General features: G+C 47.6%; 1 protein-coding gene across 3 annotated transcripts in view; it reads left to right on the forward strand.

Annotated features, from left to right (window-relative positions):
• Positions 1-22,886, forward strand: part of RTN3 (reticulon 3) — a 344,971-nt gene that overhangs the window by 165,377 nt on the left and 156,708 nt on the right. For all 3 annotated transcript variants that reach the window (XM_069645001.1, XM_069645003.1, XM_069645002.1), the window contains one exon: positions 11,604-11,742. In XM_069645001.1, coding sequence (XP_069501102.1) covers positions 11,604-11,742 — 139 coding nt within the window. The remainder of the gene's footprint in view (positions 1-11,603; positions 11,743-22,886) is intronic.

Here is a 22,886-nt window from a genome sequence, read left to right on the forward strand (position 1 = left end):
GATTGAGGAGGAGATCCCTTCAGTGGGACCTCAGGACTCGATGGTCCCAGTTCTCAGGGGAGAAGTCCCGACCAAAGTGGCTCAAGATCTCCTATGGTGGGCTTGCAAGGAGAGTTTCCTCAAGGGGGAACCTTTTTGCAACCATGGCTGGAGATAACGGTAGTGACAGACGCCTCACTCACGGGGTGGGGAGCCCACACCAACGATCTGACAATCAGCGGTCGTTGGTCTCCATCGGAGTCCAAACTACACATCAACCCTTTGGCGCTGAGAGCTATCGGACTAGCGCTGAAAGCTTTCTGCCCTCTGTACAGGGAAAGCATGTCCTGATGATAATGACGGACAACACAGTGGCCATGTACTACCTCAACAAAAGAGGAGGCGTAGGATCTCTTCCACTGTGCAGAGAGGCAATGCAGCTCTGGTTCTGGGCAATGCAAGAAGGAATATCTCTATCGGCAGTTCACCTCGCCGGAGAGCTAAACACGGCGACAGACGCTCTGAGCAGGCAGAGCAGTCTCCCATGAATGGGAGCTAGCTCAGGAAGCCCTTCAAGAGATCTTTGCCCTTTGGGGAACCCCTCAAGTGGATCTGTTCGCGGCCGGGGCCAACTGGAAGTGCAAACTGTATTGCTAAATGGAATTTCCCCCAAGAGGCGCTCTAAGGGACGCGTTCGTAGTGGACTGGGTATTTCCACTTCTTTACGCGTTTCCTCCAATCCGTGATTCCTCACGTAATCCGAAGGTTGAGAAAGTTCAGGAAAACCATGATCCTAATTGCCCCGGATTGGGCCAGGAGGATGTGGTACCCGGACCTTCTGGACATGTCCATCTACCCTCCAATATGTCTTCCACAAAGAGAGGATCTTCTCTCACAAGAGGAAGGTCGGGTTCTCCATCCAGAGGTCAAGACACTCAGCCTTCACGCATGGTTTCTGAGAGGCTAAAATATAAGTATTGGGACCTCCTGGATGACGTAATGGAGATTTTGCTTTCGGCCAGGCGGCCAGCAACAAAATCTCTATCGGTGTTGTTGGAACAAGTTCAGTAACTGGTGCAGGGATAAGAATGTGGATCCATTTCTTTGTAGTACTCCAACAGTACTTTCTTTTCCTCTTACACTGAGCCAATTTGGGGCTCCAAGTTGGAACGATAAAAGGTTACTTGGCAGCACTATCATCTTTAAGCGCGCCTCGGAAGAGGTGTCCTATTTTAAAATGCCTTTAGTCATTCAATTCTTGAAAGGGTTGACAAATATATACCCTTGACACCTTTTCATGTGCCCATCTGGGATTTAAATCTAGTCTTAACATTTCTCATGTGTGCTCCTTTTGAATATTTACATTCTTGTCCATTAAGACTGCTCACTCTTAAAACAATTCTGTTAGTGACTATAACATCAGCCCGAAGAGTGAGTTTCAGGCACTGTCTTGTAAGCCTCCTCACACCGTTTTCCATAGGAATAAGGTTATTTTAAGTCGAGCCATCTTTCTTGCCTAAAATAGTGTCTGATTTTCATCTGTCACAAAATATACTTACCTTCCTTTTTATCCTCCACCTCACGCTAGTAAGGAAGAGTAAAAGGTTACATAGACTGGATCCAAAAAGGGCTCTCAGTTTCTATATTTCCAGATTGACATATCTGACAATGTGACCAACTATTTGTTGGATATACTGGGCACAAATTGGGCCTTGCGGTATCTATAACTCTATCCAGATGGATAATTCTAGCAATCTCTGAATGCTATAAACTAGCTGGGAAAGGGCTTCGAGATGGTTTAAGGGCTCATTCAACCAGAAGCATGGCAACTTCCATGGTCCTTCAGAGGGGTGTCCCGGTGCAGGATATTTGTGCTGCGGCCACCTGGTTGTCAATGCACACCTTTGTAAAGCATTACTGCTTGGACTCTACTTCATACCAAGGAGGATTATTTGCAAAAGCTGTCCTTCATTCAGTCCATAATTAAAATGTCTAGTACTCCCACCTCCAAAATTACCACTGCTATGGGAGTCTATCATAAAATGAGGAATACGTGGGAGGACTCAATCCATTCAAAGAACAAGTTACTTACCAACTGTAACGTTCTTTTGATTGGATGTTCCTCCCACGTATTCCTCATCGACCCTCCCATCCTACCCCTCTGTATAGTTTACGCCAGTTGCACTCTGGCTTCCTTAATAGCCTGAAGACTTGAAGCCTGATCAACTGATGCGACCATGAACACCGTAAAAACAGAACCGAGTTAACGGGCGCTGCTCGAGCCCTTTATACAGCGGACGACGTCGACGTCCGACAGCGGCCCTCGAGGGACTTCGACTCTGTGGTCTCGAACACAGCACCCCCTGGTGAATTTTTTTTTTTTCCAAAGCAGCTGAAGCTGGGATACGATTATCATAAGATGAGTAATACGTGGGAGGAACATCCAATCGAAAGAATGTTAGTTGGTAAGTAACTTGTTCTTCTACATGGCTTGTATCTCAGAAGTCCAGTTTCTACTGTGGTCAACCTCCTCAGGCTTCGCCTTCAATCAATACCCCCCCCCCCTTCGTTATGCTTCCTCATCTCCTATTCTGTTGTGGGGGCGTAGGTGGGCTTGTCATCTGGGGAGCTGAACAGAGCACTAACCAGGACATTCCAGGTTATGGTCTCTGTCTACCCCCCCCCCCCTTCTCAATTGCATTCACAACACCACTGCTTCGGCCATGGGCCATCTTTTCAGGTCTTTCCACCACCCCTCCATGCTTGGGGCCCACCTGTAGTTTCCAGAGTGGTCCCCTGGCGCTTTGGCGGCTCTGAAAAAGGGGTGGGAGGGGTGAGTTAGTGGGAATGAGCTGGAAAAGTGCAAGAGATGTCTGTCTGTTTTCGGGTAGGGCATTTTTTTGGTCCTCTAAACACTCCCAGCAGGCAGTCTTCTGTGTTCCATGTGTAGGTGGGGAGTTCAGCCCTCCAAATCAGTACTTCTATCTCTTGTTGGAACCTTCATATCACTGGGCACGTCCAGAACATATGCATGATATTGGCCTTGCCTCCCTTACATCTTGGGCACTTCTTATCCCCCACCCTGGGAATTGCAAACTGTGATGTGGTGTCATGTACGTTGGGGGGGGTGTATGTATAATTGGATGTGCTTTAGCCTTGCATCTCTCGAGACTTTCTTATGATTAATCATTGCTTGGGCCCACTAAGTTTCTGTTAATTCTCTGCCTATGTCTGGCTCCCACTTGCTCCTTCTTTTAGGCACCCCTCTGGATATGGTTGCCAGCATTCCCTGATACATTCTGGACAACCATGCCCTCCCTCGGAAACAGCAAACAGCTCAAGTGTGCTATCCTCCTTTTGGAGGGGGGTGGGGGGTTAGTCGTCACCCATCTGTTCTGTATTTCATGTAACATTCTACAGTGTGCCAAATATTGTCCTCTGCCGATGCCAGACTTCTCCACTAGTTCCTGGAACCTCTGGAGCCCCTCGGATGTGTTTAGGTCCCCCACCGTCACCAGTCCCTTGGTCTCCCAGTGTCATGATCTGTGCTAGATCCTCTGTTTGTCCCATATATTGCTGCTAGAGGGGTATGGGAAGAGTATGGCTCATTCAGTTTCAACACTGTCTTGGTCCTTTCCCAAACCCTCCTTCCTAATCTTAGGAGCTGGGGGGCAGGTGGGGGTCACCCGTTCTAGCCTCTTTTAACCATAGCACTTCGCTCAAGAGGTAGGGGGTCCGCACTGTGCTCAGCACTCTGTGTTCTATCATTTCTGTATCAGCTAACCATCCACCCACGTGTTGTAACTGTCCCGGCATATAGTACAATTGGAAATGTGGGAGTCTCACCCATACATCTTTGTAGTCCTTACACATAGCAATGCAGTGTCTCCCTGAGCCCCATATGAACCCACTTATCAGTCTTCAGTTCTTTAAAGAAAAACCTGCGTATAAGGTATGGGACATTCAGTAAATTAATCTGGGAAGAGCTACCATCTTTAGCAGGGCAATCCTTCCCATTACCAAGGGGGTAGTTTCTCCCAGAACTTCACTTAGTTCACTTTCCTGCTTCTTGCTCCCAATGTATTTTGAGTCACCCCCATATTATGGTAGATATTAATACCCAGGTACCTGAACGTGATAACTTGCCACTGTAACCCTAGGTTCGCTATTCCTGACAACTTTGTGAAGTTATCTAGTATGTCCAGGTAGGATTCCAAATTGTCTTCCGGACATACAGCAGCATTTCATCTGTGTATAGCGACATAACATGGTGTACTCGGTCTACCAGTAGGCCTTTTTCTGAACTCCTCTCTTAGGAACACTGCTAACGGTTCTAAGGCTAATATGTATAACATAAGGGACACGGAGCAATCCTTGCTTCGATACCTCTTTGTACGGGAAATAGCGCTGACCGGTTACCCGCCGTCTGCCCTGCACACTCTCTCTAATGGGCTAGAATAGAGCATCTTGATCCATTTCATAAATCCTCCTCTAATGCCAAAACTTCTCTGAGGCGATTAACCATTCCTGTTTTAACTGAGTCGAACGCTTTGCTTGCGTCCAATGCTTCTACAGCGCACCCCTCCTCCCATTCTGTCATTCGGTCTATGATTGCGTGGAGTCACCTAAGGTTCTTTGATGTCGCGCTGCCAGGGACACATACCGTGTCTGGTCAGGGTGGATCAATTGCACTCACTTTTTTTTCTGCTGACAAGGGCATTGTATTAACATTAATTACGTGTTACAAAGCATTGCATATGATAGCATGACCGGCAGTGGTTACAAACCAAGTTTATAGGACTGTGAGATAGTTCTGAGAGTCTTGTTTACTCCAATTTTTCAGTGACGTGTCTAGTGGAGTTCAATTATTGACAGAGGGCGGCCCAAATATTTTTCAGAGGGTATTATTCCTCTTGCATAACTTGCTTCACACTTGTATGTATCGATTAGGTCCCGAAACCATGTTTGAATCGAGGGGGCTGCTTTCGCTTTTCAGTGCCTGAGACTATTGCGCTTGGCCACTGCAGTTGCAACTGAGAAAAGCCTCCGCTTCCTGATGGGTGGGGGGGGGGTCCCCTTCCTGGTGTCACCCAGAAGGTACTTTAGGGGTGTAGCTGGTATTTGTATCTCAAGTATAGTGCTGATATTCGATGCAACTTCTTCTCAGAATTATCTCATAAGTGGGCATTCCCAGTACATATGGAACGAGTTTGCCTCCGGGAGGCTGCATTTGGGGCATAGGGATTGTGTCGACTGTCAGATTTGGGGATCTTGGCAGGGGTGATATATAGGTGATTTAGCATTTTGTACAGGACTAGCCTGAAGTTGGGGTTGAGTGATATTGTCTTGGTGTACTGGCAATATCGGGTCCACTGCATCATCGATCACTATTTCCAGGTGCCTTTCCCATTTGCATTTCATGTTGTTTTGTGAGGGGGTATTGGCTTGGACCTTGCTGTGGAGGTTAGAGATGTTACCTTTGAAACCGTCTTGTCCCATTATCTCTAGCATAAACGGATGGGGCGGCGGCTTGTGCCGGGAACGATGGCTAGTGATGTTTTTAAGCTATGATCTTGCAGGGTTACTGTGAGGCTCTGACTAAATCTACTATGATCCTTGTAGGAGTAAAAACACCCTATTTGGAAACTGGTCCCCCAGTGTCGGGTCACTTTTCTAAGTCTGGTCGCTAAAACTGCTGTTAGTATCTCTGTATCCTGATTAATCGGGCATATCGGGCGGTAGGACTCGGTGTTCCCTTCTTTTCCAATCTGTAGTATTGGGATTTTGAAAGACTCCACAATGTTCTTGGGCAGGTTGCCTTCTTCCTATGTCCCTTCAAAGGTTTGTATCAACTTCGGGGCTAGTGCCTCAACAAATTCTTCATAAAATTCAGCTGGCAGGTCATCCCCTCCCACCATCTTGCCAGTTGGTAATGTGGCAATAACCTCTCACTTCTCCATTGTAAGTGAGGTTTCTAATTCTTCTGCATGTTCTATGGTTGGGGTTGGTAGGTCTGTCAGCCAGAGTTTTGGTGATGTCCTTGCCTATGGTGTCATCCCTCTCTTCGTATAGCCCTTCATAGAACCTTTTTAAAGGAGTTATTGATCTCACTTTGTGACCGCCACTGTGCCCCACACTCGTCCTCCATTTTAGCGATTTCCCCCTCCTGGCTGTCAGTGCTCTTGCATAGCCATGCTATCATCCTGCCCGGTTTGTGTCCTTGTCTGTGTAACTGCTCTCTATATGGCGTAGCTATACCTACCCAGTCTTTCCCAATGTTCAAGACACTTCTGCCTTAATTGGATAAGGTTTTCCTCAGATTTCTCGCTCCCAGTGGTGTTACTTTACTCTGCTTACATTTTCGCTTCTGTGCCGGATAGGTCTTGCTCTATTGCTTTTCGATCCCTCCTGCCTTAGTTTTATGGCAGCTCCTCTTAACACTACTTTAAAGGCATCCCATAGGTTCCCTTTGCTGTCTACGCTACCCTCATTGGTGGTATAGTGTTCTTCTATTGTGCCATTCCTTCCCGTGATTTGGTCCATCCCGCAGGGTCTCGGCTCTGTCTCCTTAGTGGTGTAGGGGGCTGGTCTATTGCTTAATACCCATTCTGCAAGTAAAGGGGAGTGATCAGATAGTGTTCTACCTTCATATGAGTCGATTAGAAAACTCCCCCAGCTGGTCTAGACCCGTGAAAACATGATCAATATGTGTGTAAACTTTGTGTATGCTTGAATAGTAGGAGAATTCTCTTTTCTCTCCAATTAACCATTGCCGTATGTCTTGCAGTTCGAGGTTGTCTAATGTCCTCAGTCCCCATGCAGTGTGGTGAGGGGCGGGGGGGGTTACCTTTGTTTCATCTCATGTCCAATGCTGGGTTCAGTGCGCAATTAAAGTCCCCGCCCCCCATATCCACGTCATCCCTCGGTATGGGGCACCAGCCTTTTGTACAGGGAGTTGTCTGGGTAATCCAGACCAGCACCCCTCTAGCGTAACTGGAGTAGGCCGATCCATGTCCTTTCCCACCCCATTTCTGCAGGATATTAGCCTGCTTTGCTGCTGTGAGGTGTCTCCTGCAGTCGTGCTATTTGGATTCCTTTTCGCCTCATATATGATGCTACCCTTATCTGCTGAACAGTCATTTATGCCCCAGACATTCCAGGACCATATTCTCAGTACCTGCGCCATTTTGGTTGCCACTGCACTCCAACCCCTTTGCTTCTCCTGTTCAGACCCATTAAAGCCCTTTGGACTTGACCACCCTTTTCTGGACTCCCAGTGTCCTAAGTATATTCCTTCCAGCTATGTGTGAACAAGAAAACCTAAACAAAACTGTAGCAAAGCATGCATCAGTTATTCTGTAGAGGCATAGTCACCAATTGGTCCTAGAGAAGTAGGAGCCTGCTGGGTTGAAACCTGCTGGTACCCAAAAAACCAAGATTGGAAACTGTGTACGGGGGTCAGCTTCTCAGCTGTCCGTCCATGGGGTCCGGTTCCCAGAGGTAGGAAGAGCAAGAAAATAGGAAAAAAGGGTGAGTGGAGGGGTTCGTTCTGCTCCCATTTCTCAGCATTCTGATGTCTCGCACACACAGTCTTAGTGTGGCATTTCTGCTCACGGGCAGACGTCGCGTAATGTTTTCCGTAGCCATTGGTGTCAATTTGTTAATGTCCATCCACGTGTAGGCCTCTTCAGGGGAATAAAAAAAACAGGTTTTTCCTGCGTTTATTTTCAGCTTTGCCGGGTACAGTAGCATAGATTTCACTCCTTGCTGTCAGTCTGTCTTTCATCAGAATAAATTGGCATCTCCTTCTTTGTACCTGGAGGGTTTAGTCCAGATAAATTGCTAGTCTGGCTGAGCCCCTTTTGATCTCCCCTCCATCTGTGGAGAAAGCCAGGATCCTCTTTGTCTCTAAAGTTCAATATCTTTGCGATCATTGGTCTGGGTGGAGCTGCAGGGGGAGGGGGGTATTGTGGCCTTTGGGTCAGTTCTCTATGGGCTCTTTCTCCAGTGAACCCTTGCGATAGTGTTCTGGGGCCAATTTCCCTGAGCAGCATATTTTCGATATGTGGTGGGGTCTCTGCCCTCCGCTTCTTCCGGCAGACCCAGGACCCAATGTTACTCCTTCGTGCCCTTCCCTCCGACTCCTCTACCCGATCTTGTAGCAGCTGTACCTTCTTTGTCAGATCTCGCACTGTCACCTGCAGGTCCGTTGTGATGGTCAATATCTCTGCTACTTTTTCTTCTGTCTCCCCCACCCTGCCTGCCAGGTTACGCACGTCTTGTCGAGACTGACATCGCACTTGATTTTGTCCATGCGTGTTTCTAGGGACGATCTCTGGGCTGCAGTTGCATCTAGGACTCTGACGTCGGCTCCCGCCACTGAGGTTCTGTGACTGTCCAGCACTGGTTGTCCCACTGTCTCTCCTGGATCTTTATTGTCCCCCTCTTTGGCATATGCCTCCATTGTCGTTTGCCATGGTTTTGTGGGGGCTCTTCCTTTTGTTCCCTTCTGGCATGGGTCCCTCTTGTCCTGTCACTTGCCCATGTGGTTCTATTCTGCTACTTGTTTTGTGCTGGCTGCGGGTTCCCCCTTTGCCCCCTCCCTCTGTTTGTGCAGGTGTTAGATGTCTCTTGCTCGGGGAGGGGGGCGGTGGGGATACTCCCTAGCGTTTTCTCTTGGTTCATTGCATTAGGCGCTTTCCCTGCCTTTTCCTAGCTCTCGCGCTTCCTTTCTGGAGTGCCCAGTGTATTTTCGGGTCTCCAGCTGTGCGGTAGTGGAGGGGGTGGGGCTCTGCTGTTCTTGTGCCCTACCTCTGTATTGTTTATCCGTGAGGGGGACCCGGGATGTACTACTTGCAGGTTGGGGAACAGGGTGGGGTGGGGGGTGGGGGAGGGGGGGGGGGGGGTTGCGCATGGCCCTTTAGCTTTGTTTTGCCCATCCTGTCAAGATAGTTCAGTCTTTTGGTGGTCCTGGACTGTATGCAGTTGGGCGCACCCACTCCGCACTGGGTCTCTGTGCCTTTATCATGCAGGCTCCCTGCGCTGCGCGGGCTTACCCAATCTCTCCCCCGCGTATCTTTGTACCGTTTCTGGTCCTCTCACCTCTATGCTCCTGCGCTCCTCACTGCGCAGCTCCGGCTCACCTCACGTAGGGATAAGGTGTCGTCCCGGCTCCTATATTCATGCTTTCATGCACCGCAGGTAGCCTTTTCTGGTGCGCTCTGCTCTTCAGCATCAGTGTTGGTTGGCGGCCACAGTCTTGGGCTTGTTCGCGGTTTCTCTTCTGTTACTATGCTCTCCGGGTGGGGGGGGGGACACGCCACAGTGCGACAGGGGTTGGGTTCCTCGTCTCTTGGTACTCCGCTCTTGTTGTGGGTCTGAATTGGACACTTGTATAGCTTTTGGAGTGCTGAGAGCGTTTCTTAATGTTGGATCGTTATGGGAACTCTGAGCCTGCACATCCTTCTCACATTGCTGCTTCCAAGTCAGAAGAGGGATCCTAGTGATCTAGGTGCTAGCTGTAGGTTTCAGTTGCAGAGGAAAGTCAAAGTTCCATAGGAGATCTTCTTAAACCAGTATTTACTTTAAATGTTAGTGTTTAGGGACTTCAGAGAAGGCTCCCTATATGCGTTCCAGCATTGGGCATGGGCAAGTGCTATGGGAAAACTCCCAACTGCATGAATCACCCACTCAGCCTCACAGGATTCTCACAAGACCTGACGTCGGTATTACCCAAGCCAACATAGTACCTTAAAAGAAAAGAGCAGCTTCGGAGTGGGTGCATTCAGGATGCAGCAGCACTGAAACCGGTACCCGGGTTCTTGGTTTGGACACTGGATGGGAACCTGCAGTAGCAGTCGGCGAAGGCTTCCAGCAAAGGTTTATTCCAGATTTTCGCTGCTCTGTTCATTTTGTGCCTTTGTACAGCAGCCAGATGGAGGACGAATATCACCAGACTGATTCTCTTCACTCCCTTGGTCCTGCACACTCGTGAGCGGACTTCAGGGAATTCGAATTGTCTCTGGAGAGCCAGGAGCAGGCCGTTAATGTTTCTGACGGATTCAGACTTCGGAAGACCATGCACCGCACAGTGGTTCGAGCTTCCAGGGTATTTGGGTATTGCAGACCAACAAGGTTGCAGCATGTCATGGGATGGCTCAAAATGCAGGTCTTCCTGGAACTAGTGGGGGTCTCACCAGCCTCTTAATAGGAGTCGTTTTGGGAACACAGAATTCGATTGAAAGGAGGGGTTACATCAGGGTCTGGTTACACAGCAGTCTCCATGGTTGCTGGAAATCGCTACAGACGTCTTCCTCATATTGGGTTTCAGCTCCAAGCAGCTTCCAGGATCGGAGTATTTATCAGGAACTACAGTACCACTTCTGCAAACTCTCCCTGCAGTTTACAGAAAGGGGCTGTCTGGCTGTCTAATCAGGACAGCCAGCCCTCAGTTCCTTTCAGGCAAGGTGGAAGACTAAGGACTGCAGAGTTTTGGACTCCTCCCTCGCTTCCTGCCTTCTCAGACACTCTGGAGCCTCGACGGGGAATGCAAAGGATTCCTGCCGAACCTTCACTGATGCCATTCTCTCCTAGAATGGCAGGGAAGACCTCAAACAACAAGCATACGAGAAATGGTGAAAAAAGGAGCCCACCATTCTAGCAGAATGGCCCTTTTGTGCATTAGCGAGGCTCATTTTAACAGCCTTTGAGTAATGACTAAAAGTCATACAGTTACACTGCCACCAGCCATTCAAGTAAACTTGCAATTGTAACAAGTGTTACAGGTAACTAAAAGGGGATACATTCTATCTCCCCAGCACTCCACCTCTTAAAATCCCTCTTAATTACTTGGGAAGTGTAGTTCACCCAAGTACACGAAGGAGAAATGAACAAGGGAGCTCAAAGGGGCAACCCAGCTTAAACCCAAAAGTTGTAGGAAACTATACATTTAACATAAACCATGGAGAGAACTACAAAGGCCACCCACCCATAATCAATAAGACTAGGTGAGAGGGTGAAAGATTCCCTAGGGACAAGGAGAAATGATTCCAAACTCCAAACAAAATGTTCTGTGGTTGACACCGGTCAGGAAGATTTATCATAAATATGAACATCTTTCCTAACAGCGCCTCATCCATGAATCAAATAATTGCAGTAGTTCGCTCAAAAGTGCTAGGATGTGCATATTCTGATGTGTATTGGTCCAAGATTGTCAAAATGTAGAATATAAATTGTTAATTAAGTCATTTGGCTCTTTAGGTCTTAACGGGTGTGAAAGTATACTAACATAGCAACTAAAAACAGATTATCTTGTTAAAGACATCTTCAGTTTTGGCTGACAGTCAAGAATACAGCTTCCTGGACAATCCGTGAAATACCAAGTTGATATTCAGCTATCTGATTACCGATTTACCACAGTTAAACTACAAATGCAAAATTGTTTTTTTTTTTTTTTAAACCCAAATGTAGTGTTCACAGTATTTTCCAACACTTAACGAACAGTTTGCCTGAACCCTGCTTGTACTCGGCTTTCGCACTATTTCGTTAGGCAGTCCTGCAGACTTGGTTGGTTCTAGGTCTTCCTTTTCTTACCATGGTGCTGATTTTTCTTAATCCCTTTCTAGACCCTGGCTGGATGTGGACATTTCTGTGTCCTCTGAGGCTTTCCATAATTACATGAACACAAGCCTTGTGTATGTAAACAAAGCCCTGAAGAAGGTCATCCGCCTCTTTCTGGTTGAAGATCTGGTGGACTCCCTTAAGGTTAGTGAAGTCCTATTACAATGGCGTATGTGTACCATCTGCTCTTGAAAAAGGTGTATAGTTGTGACTGCATCCTACCAAATGTCGAGCATATTTTAGTTCTGACTTACTCAAAAGATTTCTGGCGAATGGGAATCAAAGTTTCTGGGTTGTCGGGTCAGTGAGGGTGGGGGAGACAGAATAATCTTCCACTAAATTATATTGTTTTTTTTCTGTAATGGATTGTAAGAATTTAGTGAGCCTCTCTAACCTAGTTGATTAAATTACATTGCTGCATTAGTATAGTTTTGCATAACCTTTAACAGCCGTGCCATCAAGTGTTTTTATAAATGTTTTTATAATTCTTTACGGTTTAACCATGGGCGTTAGTTTGCTTACGATTCTAGTTTTACACTGCATGCATGTTTTCACTTAAATACACCTCAGAGTTTTAGAAGCACACTCAATTCATCCTGTAATCAACTTTTCAGGGTTGGTTTATTTCAGGGGTCTGCAACTTGTGCCTCTCCAGAAATTTTGGACTAATTCCAAACTTTTTTGTACCATGGGGATAATGGAAGTTCTAGTCCAAGATATTGGGCATGCTGAAGGATGCAGACCTCTGGTTTATTTGAACACCTGCCAGGTATACATTATTAGTCATGGGACATAAAACAGTAGCTGCATTATTGGGATTACGTTTTGTTTCAAGCATAGCTCTTTATATGGATATTTTTTAATTGAATTGTGATAATTTATCAACATGGCCTCTGAACTAATGGCTGCCATCCAGTAGGCCTGAATTAAAAGCAGACTGACACTCTTCCATACTGCCATCTTTGCTCAGCTCAAACTTTCAGTGGTGGGGAGCTGCATGAAGTTATAACCCAACAATGGCTGCTGCCCATTGTTGTTGGTTGCCATGTTGGTACATTTGACTGAAGTTAGTTAACAGTGCACCAAAGAGAAGGTTGAGGGTGTCATCTTGAATACAGGTCCTTAGACCTAACAAGACAGTTACTATCTCAGGCAAGAGATGCCACTTCGATGCTAGAAGTTCATGTGGAGGAAGGCACTTGGTAAAACACTTTTTTGCTTGTTATACTATCTTTGTGACTTGTGGGACCAGCAGAAGGTGCCATACTGAGGTTGTGGCTGACTGGATGGAACTGGGAGCTACTATTAAATATGGGGAGAAGACACATGCCTGAAATACCTTTTTAGGGCTTTGTTTTTTCCTTGTATGTAATTCTTTCAGAAATGTCAACGTTGATGAGCTACGTTTGAATGCACCTGCTGTTTTTTCCAAGTGGCTCTTTCCAGTGGATAGTTTCAGGACCAACAAAACCATGCTGCTTTTCTAAACCACACTGCACTTTTTCTTCAAATCACTTCAGACACTGCAGATTGATGGTTTCCATTTATTTTTAATATTTTCTGATTTCTTAATAGAATTAATGTATTTTTATTCAAGTGTGACAGCATTTTGCATTCATAAGTCTGAGTTCTAGAGCATTTTGGTGCATGTGTAAATGTGTGTTGGTCCAATAGTGTTCAGGGACAGTCTAATTTAAACTATCCAAGTACAGTAAATTCTCCTGAGGACTAGCGGTACTCCCGCAAATATTACTGACCAATGGTTAACGTGTGTACTGCCCACAAGCACAGGGCTAATTATTGACGCACAGAGATCCTCAACACATTTCTGAACACTGCGGCTGCTGCACCACCTTCAACAGCTGCAGGCTGCTTTTCAAATACCTCTGGTTTGGAGTTGAGGCACTGGGGTAGGATTTGAAGCAGTCTATTTTATTGTTTTATATGCAAGGTTCACAATATTTTTTCTCTTCATTCACCCTGGCCAAAAGAAAAATCTCTGAACTCTGAACTTATTTTGAATATTTAGTGTTCCCTTTTTTTTGGTTGTGTGCGATTGTTAGAAGTAAATCTACACAGGATATTGCAGAAATAACATTTTGAAACTAATAAACTGAAATAAATCCTTGACTATTCATACCTTGAGTTCAAAATATACATTTCCTTCAAACAATCGTATATCTTCGCTTTAAAGAAAGTCCTGGGTGTCCTTCAGTAGCTTATTTATGTCCCGAATTTGGTTGGAGCCAGAAGTGACAATTTGTTTACCACTACTTATTCTGCACCAAAATTAATCTGTATGGAGCATGTTTATCACTTAAACTATGCCACAAAATTATTTCTACCTCTGGACTTTCACTACAACTTCAGCCAACAAAACCTCACTTCCGGGCAGACGGAGGTAAGTACATTTATCGTTGAACCTCTCCCTTGTTCGCTTACTGACTCTGGCATCTGTACCTCCAAAGACTCCAGTAATTGCTTTGTCTCTCTCGGACTTAGTCTCGTCTTGCAGGCAATACCGACACAGCTCCAGCCACGCTGGTGTGGTTCTGCTGGTCCGCAATGTATGTGCGACTTTTCTCTTCCCAAATGCCTCTACGCAACTGTGACCTATTAAAATGTATCTCCTCAACCCGCTCTACCCACTGCCTCGTATATCCCACTGTGTATGATTCTGGGGCATCCCCCCAGCCATCCAGCTCATTATACTCTCGCACTCTGAAACACTTGTGTACGAGCGTGATATAAATAAAATATTTCATTTACCCTTCCGTTATGTGCTGCTATAAATCCTACTTGTCTATTATACCATATCTGCTCATGATCCCTTTTACACCCCATAGCCTGCAATAACCATGTTTCAAAGGCATTGTCCTCCAACGTATTCCGTAACTTTGATAATCATGTCCAGCTTCGGAAACCTTTTTCGGCAGAGGGGGCCCTGCGTCAATGGCGTCGAGTCGATGTCCCTCGGAGGCCTCCGTCGATGGTGACGTCATCTGGTGGTATAAGTAGCACGCACGGCGCCAGTTGGCCTTAGTTCTGTTTTTCTGCAAACATGTTTGCTTCAGAGCGCCTCGCTAGTTATTTTGACTACGCACTCCGACTCCTCGCACTGGTTTTAAGAAGTGTAAGGAGTGTGGCTCAAAATGTCGATCACGGTTCCACATCGTTCTTGCCTGTGGTGCTTGAGGGAAGGCCATGACACCGATTATGCTGAATGTCGGGCTATGACAGGAAAAGTGTTTGCAAGGGGTGAAGAGCTTTGTGTCGGGACAGCCAGGTTCCCTGCGCAACTAGTCTATGTAAAAGGTTAGGCCTGCAGCCTAGCACATGGTTTTGTCAGGGAACCAGACTCCATGGTTCCCAGGAAGCTTGAGGAGAATTGGGTGGGTTGACAAAACCTAGTTGGTTGGTGGCGCTGGCGAGAGGATTAGTACCTCAGTGTTGTCACTAGTTATTTCACAATTCAGTCCAGAGTTTTGTTTGTACAAGAATATTTATTATTTCAAGTGCAGCATAACCCCCGAGTAGGGTGATTCAACCCGGACGCACACGGACCACCAGCCCAGATCTGCTAACCAGCAGCCACTCAGCACCCTACTCAGGGCTGGTCTCTTGTTCCAATGGGAGTTCCCACCCCACCCCAACTTCAATGTCTTGAGAAAAACTTTGGTTGAAACGCGCGTCAGCTGTTTTCTTTTTTATGGTTCACCAACCTGGTACATTGTGCCGCAGGTGTTATGCTGCACTTGAAATAATTATTCTTGCACAAACAAAACTCTGGACTGAATTGTGAAATAACTAGTGACAACACTGAGGTACTAACCCTCTCGCCAGCGCCACCAACCAACTAGGTTTTGTCAACCCACCCAATTCTCTTATGACAGGAAAAGCCCTGCGAGAGAGAAAGGGGAAGTTACAGGTAGGAAAGTTGTCCAAACCTATTAAGACCAAACCCGATTGTTCTTCAACCACCGAGTCGAGAGAACGTTCTCCTCGACGCAAGAGAGATGAACGATCAAAGTCCCGTAGTGGCTCATGCCATTCTTCGTTCTGGGCGAAGCGATCAAGAAGGGAGGCACCATCGGTCGCCCTCCTGTTGATCCTCGTCAGGCGAAACCCCTGAGAGTAAAGTGCCCCACCAAACAGTCGACGCCCAAGGACTGGGAAGCATTCTGTTTAGAAATGCACAAAATATTTGAAAAGCAGGATAAGCCTCCGTCCGCGCCTTCTATTGAAGCCGGCAGAGAGCGGTCTAGACTAGACGCTCACGTGCCCTCGAGCCCAGTTGTTCGAAAGGATACTCATCGAGAGCCCTCGAGGACTCCAAAGAGTGAAAATCACTGGAGACGTGATGAGTGTTCGAGAGATCTTCTAAGCCTGCAGAACCCACAAAGCCAAAATCTTCAAAGGGGTCCATCGAAGCCATCAGCGCCATTTACATCTACGCCACTGTAGACGTAGACGCCAAAACCATAGACGCCGAGTAGCGGTCGTTACAGCTCATCCTCCAGGTCATGAAGAAACTCATAAGACGGCTAAATCAAAACCTTCTTCGAAGCCTACAACACCTGTGAGTGCTCCTGAGAAATCTTTCACTCCTTTGCCAAGGAAGAAGTATTTCAAATCCCTTTCTTCTATCTTTGGAGAGGAAGAAAGGTCGGATGGGGAGGATGACACTTTTGGGCTTCAATTTGGAACCCCAAACGTGCTGGAGTGCCTCATATCGGAAGAGGGCAAAATGGAGGATCTTTGTGGTACTCTACATAATGCCAGTGGCATTGATACCTCTCCTGAATTGGAGTTTGGTAGGCCAGAACCTGGAGAACATGCTGACTCTTCATACCGTCACCTAATGCCTAAGGTGGTGGAATACCTAGATTGGGCTAGGCCTCCGGTACAATTTGTTAAAGTTGACCTAATGGATATTCTGGACCAAGGAACACCTACAGATCCAATTCTACCTTTACATGCGGCTCTTCAAAATATGGTGGCCAGAAATTGGGAGACCCGTACACAAATCCTGCGGTAGACAAATCTCTCACAAGAAAATATAGCCCTTCCAGTAGCTACCGTGGCTACAAGTCCGAGCACCCTACTGTGCAGAGTGTGGTGGTCCAGGCAGCAACGGCTACATCAAACAAGGCAGCGTACCCTACCATCCCTCCTGATGGGGACAAGCGTGTGGATGGATGGTCACGGAAGGTATTTTCAGCTGGAAGTATGGCCCTGAAGTCGGCCAACTCCACATGAGCCTTAAAAAAAAAAATTGCACGTACAATCTGGGAATGCATATCCATGGCGTCGGAGCACATTCCAGAAGGGGAGGCCAGCAGGTCCATGGCTACATGCACCATAATGCGCAGATTTGCGTGGATGCGGAAGTCAGGTTTTACACCAGATGTGCAAGCCAGTCTTCTCAACCTACCATTTGACGGGTCTCCCCTTTTTGGCAGCAAGGATGACTAAAGCCTTGAGGTTGCAGACCTCAGTCTGTTGCCAAATCTTTAGGGGTTGCTGTTGGACAACCTCAGCCTTTTCGTCCGACAGGACAGCCATGGAGGGGACGATCCTATCGCTACTACTCATTTGGAAAGTCGAGAGGAATGGCCAGTCAAAGAGACCAACGAAAATTCCCTCGTGTTGGACGAGGTAAAGGTGCAAAGCCAGCTCCAGCTACCTTTCCATCGGCCGCTGCATCAACTGCTCCAAAACCTGAGAGCTTGCGTCCCAAGTCACTGGTGTGGGGCAGACTCTCAGCATCTCGAAGAATGGTGAGCCATTACTTTCAGATGCTTGGGCTCTGGAGACAACAGCCAAGGTTACTGCCTCCTATTCATAATGCAGCCTCACACCAATCCACCAAGGAAACACGCTTTGAGGATTCCAGATCCGCTCCTTGTTTGGGAAATATTAACCATGCTAGAGAAAGGTGCTTTAGAACCAGTACCTGTAGCGGAGAGGATCAAGGATTGGTATTCCCCTTCTTTTTTGATCCCAAGAAAGATGGAGGAATGAGACCCATCTTGGATTTGAGATACTTGAACAAGTTCCTTAGGAAGGACAAATTCAAGATGGTCACACTCAGATCTTCAGGCCCTCCAGTTACAGGGTTGGTTGGTGTCATTGGACCTTCAGGATGCTTATTTTCTTGTGCCAATCCATCTCAAGTACAGAAAATACCGGAGGTTCGCCGTTGGTGGCTCGCGCTAGCAGTTTTGAGTCCTGCTATTCGGGTTGACTTCTGCCCCGAGGATCTTCACCAAACTGATGGCGGTAGTGGCAGTGATTCTCAGGAGCGGATTCATGTCTACCCCTATCTGGACGATTGGATGATCAGGGCGCGTGCTACCAAACAAGCCCTGGATCATCGCACTCACCTGCCACTCCCTTCAGAGACGGGGCTTCTTCCTCAATTTCAAGAAGTCACAGATGACAACCTTCCTAGCATCTCCAGTACATCAGAACTGTACTAGACTCATCAATGGGAAAGGCCTCGCCACCTAAGGCGAGGGCCCATCACATTCTTCAGATGGTTACCAAATTTGAAACTGCCTAGAATCTTCCGGCCTTTGTTTTCTTGAGGTTGCTCGGCCTGTTTCTGCTGCCAGAGGCCCGCCTGAGAATGAGATCTCTTCAATGGGCTCTAAGAACACAATGGTTCCAATTCTCAGGAAAGATGTCGGACCGACTTCAGGTTCCAACCAAGGTCTCAAAGGATCTTCTGTGGTGGACCTGCGAGGACAATGTTCTGAAGGGCGAACACTTTTGACAGCCATGGCCGGAGAGTATAGTAGTGACAGACGCCTCACTCATGGGGTGGGGAGCCCATGCCAATGGTCTGACAGCGGTCGTTGGCCTCCATCAGAGTCCAAACTCCACATCAACCTTTTGGCGCTGAGGGCAATCAGACTAGCGCTGAAGGCCTTCCTGCCCTCTGTACAGGGAAAGAATGTCCTGATAATGACAGACAACATAGTGGCCATGCATTACCTCAACAAAAGAGGAGGCATAGTCACTACCACTGTGCAGAGAGGCAATGCAGCTCTGGTGCTAGGCAATTCGAGAAGGTATCTCTATTGGCAGTTCACCTAGCCAGGGAGGAGAACATGACGCCGAACGCTCTGAGCAGGCAGAGCAGTCTCCCACGAGTGGGAACTAGCACAGGAAGTCCTTCAAGAGATCTTGGCCCTTTGGGGAACCCCTCAAGTAGACCTGTTTGCGACCGGAATCAACCGGAAGTGCGAAAGTTAGTACTCGAGGGAATTTCCCCCCCTAGAGGAGCTCTAGGAGACGCGTTCTTGGTACATTGGGAGTTCCCACTGCTATATGCGTTTCCACAGATTCCCTGTCTTTCCTCAAGTAATCAGGAGGTTGAGACGGTTCTGAAGCCGCAAGATCTTAATTGCCCCATTTTGGGCCAGGAGAACGTGGGACCCAGGCCTTCTGGATATGTCCACATGTCGTCCGATACGTCTTCCACAAAGGGAGAATCCTCTCTCGCAAAGGGAGGGACATGTTCTCCATCCAGAGGTCAACACTCAACCTTCACGCGTGGTTTCTGAAAGGTTGAGATACAAGGATTGGGACCTCCCGGATGACATGAGTTCCTTTCGGCAAGAAGGCCAGCAACAAAATCTCTACCGTTGCCGCTGTAATACATTTTGCGACTGGTGCAGGGAAAAGAATGTTGAGCCTTTTTTCTATGTTCACCTCTGGATGTGTTATCCTTTCTCCTATCATTAGCACACACAGCTCTTAATATTAAGACCATTAAAGGTTACCTGGCAGCGCTTTCCATATTCAAGCGTTCTTCGGAAGAATGCTCCTACTTCAAAATTCCCTTGATCGTTCAATTTCTAAAAGGCTCACAAACGTGTTCCTGCCTTTTACCACTGTGTGCCCCATTTGAACCTTTGCACACATGTCCATTGAGGTTATTAACCTTTAAAACCATATTGTTGGTTGCACTAGCATCTGCACATAGAATGAGCGAGTTGCAGGCACTCTCTTCCAGGCTACCCTATACCATATTCCACAAGGGCAGGGTTGTGTTGCGGGTAACCCTCCTTCCTGCCTAAAGTTGTATCGGATTTCCATTTAAATGAAGAAAATTGTTCTGCCAGCGTTTCATTTCCTGCTGCATCCCAGTAAAGAGGAGGAGAGGCTCCACAGATTGGACCCTAGGAGAGCTCTAAGCTTTTATATTTCTAGGATCTCCAAATTGAGAGTAGACGACCAACTCTTTATTGGATACACTGGACGAAAATTAAGACCAGCTGTTTTTGAACACTCTGTCAAGGTGGATCATTCTTGATATTTCAGAATGTTAGATTGGCGGGCAAGGACCCACCAGAGGGTTTGAAGGCTCATTCTACCAGGGGCATAGCCTCTTCTGCAGCCTTGCAAAGCGGAGTACCCATTAGAGCCATTTGTGATGCTGCAACATGGTCATTGTTGCATATGTTCACCAAGCATTATTGCTTGGCTGCTTCCCACACTTGGGACGTCGCTTTTGGTAAAGCAGTGCTTTATTCTGCCCTATAAAAAAAGTAAATTCTAAATTCTCAACCCTCCTCCAATCCTACGTACTGCTTTGGGAGTCTATCAAAGGTTAGGAATACGTTGTAGGACACAATCCATTCGAAGAACAAGTTACTTACCAACTGGTTGGAGGAACATTCAGTCGAAAGAACATTACCAGTTGGTTCTTTTCCCACAGCGTATTACACTACGCTTGCCTACATTCCGTTTGTGATATACCTGTTACTTCTCTAGCAAGATGTAGTGTCCAGTTAATTAACTAAACTATGTACTTATGTGCCAAATTTTGCAATTCATGCCTACATGCGAGCCGTGCCTTTGCCAGGCTGTACACTTACACTATTTTTGGCCTACACTTACCTTTTATCCCTTAAATTGCCTACTCTTTTGCATGTCTGCATGCATGAAGCAACCCCCCACTCCGCACCATGAGGTGAGGCTCTGCCAGCATATATACTTACACAATGTAACCATACATGTTGATGCACCTTGAAACATACCATGTACCAAGCACTTTCTGTAACTAGTGCGTAGATGCCCTTGGGCTATGTGTGCTGAAATGAATGCCAAATCAATTGAAAGCTGTTTTTTCCAGTCCATTCCTATGTGACAAATTTTTCTTCTTTCCCGTTGTCCTTCTCTCCTCTCCTGCTCCGGTTCTGTGGTTGCGTATTCCTCAGTCTATGCCGGATCATTTGGGATTTGTCTCTTGTTCCTCTTGCGAACGGCGCTAGGGCGAATCCCCATTCTTTCTGTTTGGAGTGCCTGGGACCGGATCACCGTTGGGACTCGTGTTTCTACTGCGACTCCCTTTCGGTCCGGGCACTTCAGCAGCATCTTCGTTCGTGGGAGGAGATCTTCCAATGAGTTCCTCCACTGCATTTTCGACTCTTCGACGAAAAGACGGTGCCTGGTAAATTCCTTACTTTTTAGGGCACCCCGGCCGGGGGACTCCTTGGGTCCTCCAAGTCCAGGAGTGGCTTCAAGAGTTCTGCTACCAGTGTTTCTCCTGATGTGCCTCGCAGGCCTAATAGGCGTAACAGGGTTTTCCCAGAGGGTTCCCGTGAGGGGCCTGCTGACACCGTATTGAGATCAGAGGTTCACCAATCGGGTGCTAATAGCCAGCCCAGTCGTGCTGAGGTTTTGGGTACTGGAGTTCGGTCCGAGGTCTCCTTGCCTGGAGCTTCCCATACAGACACCGGTGCGTCCTGAGGCCTCCGTTGACGCTTTCTGTACCAAACCACGGTTCGAGGCCCCTCTTGGGGGAGCTATACAGATCGGACTCCATTCCGAGGTTTCTCTCATTGAGGCTAAGGTGTGTACTGACAGAACTGAGAGACCTGTTAAGGTCTTGTCTGTGAGGTGGATTCCTCAACATTCCTGCGCTCACGGTGATGCCGGTTCTGTTGAGGGAGCACAGGGAGAGGTCGCTGACCGTATCTCCTTCTACTGGCTTTGCTGAGGTTCCTCTCCTGGAGGCTAATTCAAGGGGTAGGATGTCCAATAAACATCCAAGGCCCCATAGTACCGGCTCTGCTGAGGTTCCTTGTGTCAAGGCTAAAGTTTAGATCAAGTCCCCTGACCAGTCTACAGAGTTACCTGCCTCATCCACACATGTGACGCAGTTCTCCTCAGATGCTTACAAAATGGCGGACCTACCCGCATGCTATACGGTGGCCATTTTGGATTCTTCCCTCACACCTACGCTATTGATAGCGGATGCTGGGAACTTTCTTTTTGGTGGACAAACTTTTCCACAGGACAGTGTGAATCCGATCAGCCCCTCTTATGACTGGCGCACTTGGATGCCACTACAGCATACGGTCTTGCTTCCTCCTACGTCTGCCCCATTGGTTTATGTAGATCCGGTTAGTGGCGGACCCTCTTGGCTGCCTTCCTCACTACGTTCGTGGGCGGGTATGCCCCTCATGAGCGGCCTCTGCCCACTCCAGTGCCTAAAGGTTCGGCAGAGGATGCCTTTTTCCAGAGGCTTCAGAGTCTTATGAACTCTGATCCCATGAGGGAGTACTTCAAAGATCTTTTTAGGGAGATCTGCTCTCCGGTGCTCTGCCTCCGGTTGACAACTCCAGCAGAGCGAGACGTCAATTTGATGCCAGTCGCATCGCAACCGGCGGATCCTGACATTCTGGACGACCCTCAGGCAGATCAGGATAGAGAGGACCAGCCCTACTCTGTCGGAGCATTCCATGACCGGGTCCTGGACATCTCTCCTTAACATACGAGTACCCGAGGCACCTGCTCCACGGGAAGGGGTGCTTTCAGGGGCGCACACTTTGTCTCCGCTGGAGTGCACTGGCCTGTTGCTTCAGATGGACATTCGGTGCCAAGGCACGCAAAGTCTGGGATCAACCCCACACTGGGCTACATATCAATAAGAGAATTGACACCTGTTACAGGCATCACACCTCTGAGGAAGTTGCCTTGGCGTCATGTCCGCTCCCTTCCCAAATGTGGTAGCGGCTGCCACTCGGCAATCCAAGCTGGCCTCTACGACCTCTGCAAATGCGGCTCAAGTTCTGGCCAAGTAAGACAAGTTGCTCAATTCCTTGGGGGTAAGAAGGTCTTTGCCAACTCGGCACTGCTATTGCATCAGGCTAACGCTGAGCTCATTTTGGCGGCTGCAAATATGAAACTGTGGAGGGATTTGGTGGACTTCCCGGAGTACATTCCTGGGGACAGGCTGGAAAACAGTAAAGGCGGTTTGGCAGACGCCAGGG

This window comes from Ambystoma mexicanum, chromosome 2p (assembly GCF_040938575.1).
Source record: "Ambystoma mexicanum isolate Mex_15411 chromosome 2p, UKY_AmexF1_1, whole genome shotgun sequence".
In the NCBI taxonomy this organism is placed as follows: domain Eukaryota; kingdom Metazoa; phylum Chordata; class Amphibia; order Caudata; family Ambystomatidae; genus Ambystoma; species Ambystoma mexicanum.